This window comes from Prosopis cineraria, unplaced genomic scaffold (assembly GCF_029017545.1).
Source record: "Prosopis cineraria cultivar Desert tree isolate PC_DT_omini unplaced genomic scaffold, ASM2901754v1 PC12, whole genome shotgun sequence".
Lineage (NCBI taxonomy): Eukaryota > Viridiplantae > Streptophyta > Magnoliopsida > Fabales > Fabaceae > Prosopis > Prosopis cineraria.
The window spans coordinates 21,512,062-21,519,052 of NW_026555343.1; the positions used below are offsets into that span (position 1 = coordinate 21,512,062).

The 6,991-nt window shown below is 31.4% G+C and overlaps 1 protein-coding gene across 1 annotated transcript; it reads right to left on the bottom strand.

The window, feature by feature from the left end:
- Positions 1-753: 753 nt before the first annotated feature.
- LOC129289181 (uncharacterized) lies at positions 754-2,511 on the bottom strand. Its single transcript, XM_054925986.1, has 3 exons — positions 1,802-2,511; positions 1,014-1,192; positions 754-917 (listed from the first exon to the last, which is right to left on the bottom strand). The coding sequence occupies exons 1-3, from the start codon at positions 2,509-2,511 to the stop codon at positions 754-756; spliced, it is 1,053 nt and encodes a 350-aa protein (XP_054781961.1).
- Positions 2,512-6,991: the final 4,480 nt, after the last annotated feature.

Consider the following 6,991-nt stretch of genomic DNA (forward strand, 5'->3'; position numbering starts at 1 on the left):
ATTTTGATAAAATATATTATAGATATAATACAGTGTATTATTATTCACGCATATGTGCCTCCAAAATGCTGGTTTTAGAGTTAGCGAAAGCACCAACAAAGCAATCAAAGATACGCGTACAATGACTTTTCATGAGTTTTCTTTCCAGTCTTGTTCTCATCTCGGAAAGAAAAGCCTATGTAGTCTGCGCGCTCTGTGTGTGTGTGTGTGTGTGTGTGACATGTTTGAGGTTTTGTCTCTTGCAGTTCCCATTTTTGTCTCTTTCATGATCATACACCCTGTAATTCTGCCATTTTCTTGGGCATTTAGATGTTTTTAATCCCAATGAAAATTCAAAGCCCGTCTTTTTGACTTTTTCAATTTCATTTTCTCATCAGTTGTTTGTAACGATGTTTTGAAACTAGACCAAATATTGAATTAAAAAAAACAATGAATTACAGTTTTTACTATTCAACCAGTTAGACCGACAGTCGAATTGGTGATTAAAAATTAAATAAAAAATAATATTTATATGCATATATATATTGTATATATATAAGATATTAATTTGACAAAAAAAAATATATCAAGCAACACTACAAATTCACATTGCATAACATGTTTTAATTGCTCAAAATCTCAAACAATGACATTACAAATTCAAAAAGTCTCAAACATGTTCTAATTGTTCAAAGTCTCAAACAAAATACTACAAATCCAAAATATGTCTCAAACATATCATTGCAAAGTTCATAACATCATAAGTTTAAATTTTTATTGCTTATCAAATATTGGGGGATCTTGGTTAATCCAAGCATGTGCAGGCTCAAAGGTATCAACATCTTCACTAAAGCTATTAACATCCTCTTGAGAAAGTAATTGTAAATCAAGTCCACCAATGGCTTCACCATATGCCACGTTGTCTCTTTGCTCATTATCTTCACAAACAAACATTTAATGTATATAATTAAATTAATGAGAATCACATGATAAGTGATAAAAAAAGTGAAAACATTAAGTAAAGAATACCAAACCTTCCTCATCCTCTTGATGAATGATAGCTTTTGATAATATTGTGTCATCATAAATGAGATCTCGTTCTATATCATCAATATTGAGTAAAGAACAATCATCTTCTTCTATTACCCAATAATCAATCTGATCAATACTTTCATAATCAACAGGATCCAAAGCTTTCTTCTTGTTAGCAACTCTAATAAAAACACATGATAGTAACAAAGCATAAGGATTCATGTAACTTATTTTTTATTACAAATGAAAGCAAAATTTTGAATAATTTACCTATTCTTAATCAAAAATTGTAATGAATATAGACAAGATCATTCAATCTTTCATGCTCCAACTTATTCCTTTTCTTGGAGTGTATTTTTTCAAAGACACTCTAGTTCCTTTCACAACCCGAGGAAGATGTAGTTTGGCCTAATATCTTAACAGCCAAGTCTTTAACATTTGGACAGCTACTCTTAAAATGTTTCCACCATTCATCTATCATGAGAAAAAAATTAGTCATTAGAATATATTTTAAAGATAAAAAAATAAATATCAAAGATAAAAGTATACCAGGTCGTATGGTTTTTGCAGATTCTATAGCTAATGGATGACTAAAGTTTCCACACCTTTCTCGGTATTGTGTGCCTTCTAACAAAAACTTAGTCTTATTAGAAGAAATTTTTCTATCTATCACATTAAGATATCCTTGCATAACCTCTGGCTTTTTAGAAAAATTTTCCTTATCATAAAGGAAAGCAGGATTGAAGAGATATGCTGCTGCATGAAATTTTGTCAAAGTTGAGAATCTCACCTTCTCTTAATAATACTTGTGTAAGGCTTGTACAAGGATTTTTTGTGCCTGAAAGTATTCTTTATAGCTCTTTTTGCTCTGTACATGCCATCATAAACATAGCCAAGTAAAGGTCGGTCATTAGAATCAACAATTTTCAACAATCTCACAAGTGGTTTTACAATTTCAACAACTATTTTACAATTATTCCAGAATTGGTTGTCCAATACAATCATTGTGACATCCTTTGCCTTTGAATCCTTGTAGTATCTAGATTCTACAAATGTCTTGCTTGTTATTAAAGCTTGAATATCATGCTTGTGCTCATAGATACTTTTCAAGGCAATAAAAGTAGTGGCAAACTGTGTTGCTCTGAGGCAGATGATTTCTATCCAACCTTCTCTTTTCCTTAACCAAGCTAGCAAAAAGACATGGTTGTAAATGAATTTTGAAATCATGGATGCACGTGTTGCTAAGCTACTAATAATCTCCATTTTGCCAATATCTGATAAAATCAAATTTAAGCAATGGGTAGCATAAGGGGACCAGAAAATAGAAGGAAACTTATCATTTAACAACCTTGCAGTAGTTTTGTAATTAGCTGCATTATCAGTTATCAAGTGGACAACATTATCTGCATTAGCAAAAGCAGCCATATCCATGAATAAGTTGCAAAGATTTTGAGCATCCTTAACAATATTCGATGCATCAACAGATCTAATCAAAACCATTCCTCTAGGGCAGTAAACAAGAAAATTAATCAACTATCTATTTCTTTGATCCTGCCAACCATAAGCCATTATTGTACATCCAGTCTCAACCCATAAGCTTCTACATTCATCAACCAATAATTGCACCTCCTTTTTCATGTCTTGCAATAATTTGATTCTCACAGCATGATAAGTTGGTCCTTTATAAATAGGGCCAATAGTTGAAATACCATCTATGATAGGCTGATAGTAAATAGAATTTACAGCATTTATAGGAATGCAACAATCATACAACCACCTAACCATAGCTAAATCCTCTCTATGTAAAGCTTCTTTACTTACAAATCTACTTTGAATTTCTAGCTGTGCTCCCGAGCTTGTCCTTGGGGCAAAGAATTTGTCTCCAGCTGCAGATGCTTTTTTTGGCTAGTTGAGAGGAACTTGGAGGAATTATTTCTTGCATAATTTCATCATTCACTTCTAATGGATTATCCTTTTTTTGTTTTCTCAATTTCTTAGCTGGTCTCTTTTGATCAATTTCTTTCAAGTTTTCCTCCAATCGATAGTGAACATCATGTGGCACACTTTTATAACTAGTTGCATCTCTCTTTTTTTTCTAGCAAGGTGTTGTTTCATTATGTGTATTCCACCACCACCAAATTCCTTTCCACAATATAGGCATCTCAAGTGAGGTTTGCCACCTTTTTCATTTGGTATTTCAGTGCAATGCTCCCATGTAGATGTAGCACTAGATATTTGTTCTGATGACATTTTCTAAATTTAAATTGAAAGCACAGATAAAACATGAAAAAGAGAGAAAATTCAGGAATTAGATTATATCTAGAATAATTAGATCATATCCAGAATTCCATATCAATAAATAACAGAGTAATGAAAAATAAAGCAAACAAGCATACATAGATAAATGGCTGGACAAATTGTGTATACATTCTGCTCATTATACAAACTCAAGTACATAGATAGAACATATAAGCTAGAAATCAAACCTGGAAGGAGAGCAGAGCATGCTGATAATTAAACAAGCTGGAGCAAAATGAGAATCACGCAGAGGCAGAGGCACGAGCTAGAGCTAGGAGGAGTTGGAGGCAACTCGAGTAAAGGCAGAGGCAGAGGTATGAGCTCAGAGTGGTGAGTGAGAATGGCTGAGAATGGTGATGAGAAATTTGGGTTTGGGCTGAGAATGGTGAGTGAGATGTGAGAAGGGGACGAATCAAAATTAGAGTACAAGATGAGATTTGAGTAAAATTTTGGATTTGAAGCTTGATTAGTTGATTGGAGATGAGAAACAAAGAGAGACGAGAGAGAGACTAGAGGTGCGAGACGGCGAGAGACAAGTTTGAGCTCTAAGGGTATGAGACAGTGAGAGTGAGACTGTGAGTGTGAGAGGTTAGACGAGAGCGAGACCAGAGGTGTGAGACAACGAGTTGGTGAGAGATGAGTCTTGAGCTCTGAGGGTGTGAGAGTGAGAGTGACACTGTGACTCTATGAGTGTGAAAGGTCAAGTAAGCTGCGATTGTGAGATGGCGACGTGAGAGTGAGGTCTCAGGTCAGAGACTCAGAGGTGAGGTCTCAGCTAGTCAGCTCGCAAGCTCTCAGCTCACGTTTGTACCTCTATGGAGTGTGACGTGATGGCGTCTGTTAGTCTATGCTTTATTTCTTCATTTCTTGAGTCTTAGACGAGTTACATACAATGATACAAGCCCTAAATTTTTTTTATTTTTTACTTGACCCGAATTGACCTATATTAAATCTACTCTGGGTTTCAGGTCAACTCTGCTTTAATAGAAACCGGACAGTTCTATTTGGGTCAATCCGATCTAACAGCTTAAGTGGTTCAATTGGTTGAACTAGATTGCTTTACTCAGTGGGTGACAGTCGAATCGTCCAGTCTGGGTTTGACAACACTAGTTTGTAAGTTTCAATGAAAGTTTATTTTATTGGCCAAAAAAAAGGAAAGTTTGTTTTGATTTCAACACTTAAAATTAAATTTTAATAGTTTAAATCTTAGAAAAAATGATAAAAAAATTCATTTAGATTATGTAAACGATGAATTGGCCTCACGAAATAGTATAATTTTTCTGGAGTCTCATGAAATTTTTCTATCATTAGGAAATTAAAAGAAATGATCAAATTGCTCTTAAATAAAACAAAATCTCAGGCCTCAATGTAGGATTATTCTCACGCGTTCTTGCCTTTGCTTTATCTTTTTATTCTCCTCTTCTCCTCTTCTTCATGCTCTTCTTTTAGTCCTTCTCCTTCTCCTTCTCATATGTATTTTTTTTAAGTTTTTGTATGTGGGTGATTTGTTTTGTTGAGTTGCTATACGTGGGTATATGTTAACATCATTCTTCCTCTATTAGTTGTGCTATACGTGGGTAAATTTCTTCTCCTCCTTAAAAATTTCTCTTTTCACATTTGATAGTTGAAATTGATGTGGGTTAATGTGTGTAAATGATTGAAGTCTTTATTTTTTCTATTGAGGTCTTCATATTTTTTGTTGTACGTGGGTATGGATGCTTACTCATGGATCAATGATAAATGATATATTATTTTCAGTTGTGTTGTAAATGTATAAACTAAAGTTGTGAATATAAGAAGAATAATTGTTGTTGGATAAAACTTAACATATATGTGATTATGATGTTTGGAAAATAGACATGTTGATGAATGACTATTTCATTATTTTACGTTGGTATGAGAAATGATTTCTTTTGCTTTTACTTTTGAAAAGGAACTATTTGTTATTTCCACATAGGGGGTATTTTGTAAAAAATATTGAAGGTAAAGTACAATATGATGAGGGAGTGTGAAGATAAAAACAACAAGAGAAGGGATGACACTAGAAGATTCAACCCTTCATATATTTTTGTCAAAAGGGTAGTATGGTATTTTGATGCAAGTTGTAAATCATGTAACCGACAAGAAAAATTTTAGATAGTTGTCACTTTTTAAGGTTTTTTAATCATTTAAATTAATGAAAGTTATTATTTCATAGATTAGAGTGGTAATTCATTTTTGTTGATTTAGTCAATTCACAGAGGGTACTGATAAATTACAATTTCTTATTGCATTGTTTCGAATCTAGGGATAAAAGTTATTAATATTGGATCAAAAGTTGTGAATTTTTAACACCTGATGCATATCAGGACTTGCATATACAGAGTTGTGAATAACTATTGAATTGTTGAGAATTTAGAAATAAGAGTTGTTAATATAGAAATAAAAATTCTGAATGAAAAGTTGCAAATTTTCAATATCTGATACATATCAAGACCCATATATGCGAAGTTGTAAATGACTATTGAATTGTTGTGAATTTAGAAACAAAAATTGTTAATATAGAAACAAAAGTTGTGAATGAAAAGTTGTGTATTTTTAACATCTGATGCATATAAGGACCTGTAGATTAAGACTTGTAAATAGCTAATAAATTGTTATGAATTTAGAAACAAAATTGTTAATATATGAATAAAAGTTGTGAATTTTTTTAATTTGAATAAAGGAAAAAAGTGTCATTTTCTATGATTTTTTAATGATAGAAACATTATCTCTATATAAATCGATTAGTCGATAACCACAAAGACACGATAGTTTTCATTTATCTTTATTATCTCTGCACTCTCTGAAGATTATGGGAGTCCAATGGATTGTGCTACAGCCTATACTCAAGGTAATCGAGGTCTCATATTAAGTCATAGATTGTTTAAGTATGCATATCACTTTGTTATGATTAGATTTATATGAATTGAGGTATTAAAGTAAACACTTTAACCCTAATATTATTAGTTTTATTACAATATATATATATATATATATATAAAACTTTAAATATTGATAAAAAATTCTCAAATATTGATATATTAAGTTTAATTTTTTTAAAATAATAATGGTTGACACAAAAAATAATCATTTAAAATTAATGATGTTAGGTTAAGAGAGATGAAAGGATACTTTTTAAAATTAAAAGATCAAATTAAAACTTTATATAAAGTTAGAAAATTAAAAGTACACTTCAACTTTTGATATAGTGTCTCAATTAGAAAATCTTACTACTTACACCCTCTAATTAAGAATATTTTAGGAAATATATCATCAAACGCATCTTAAAATACCCAAAATGCCTTTTATTTTTGAACATCTTATTTTAGACAAAAATGCTTTATATCTTTTAATAGAGGGGGTAAATAAATAAGAGGTAAAATTAAAAAAATATTAATTACTCTAATTTCATCATATATTCAAGATAAAAAATGGCTTTCAAATTTTATCTTATATTAAGGATCCAACAGAGTATTTTATAATTTTTTTCTCCTTTAAGTGATATATAAAACTTAAAAAAATTCTTTTTATTGAGTATTCATAATAATAATATTTTTTATGCCAAGGAAATAAAGCTTTCAAATCACATTCTTAACATAAAGGCTTCACTTTTGGGTATACCGAAGATCAATCTCTCCAGTCATTTTTCGAGCTTTGGGTT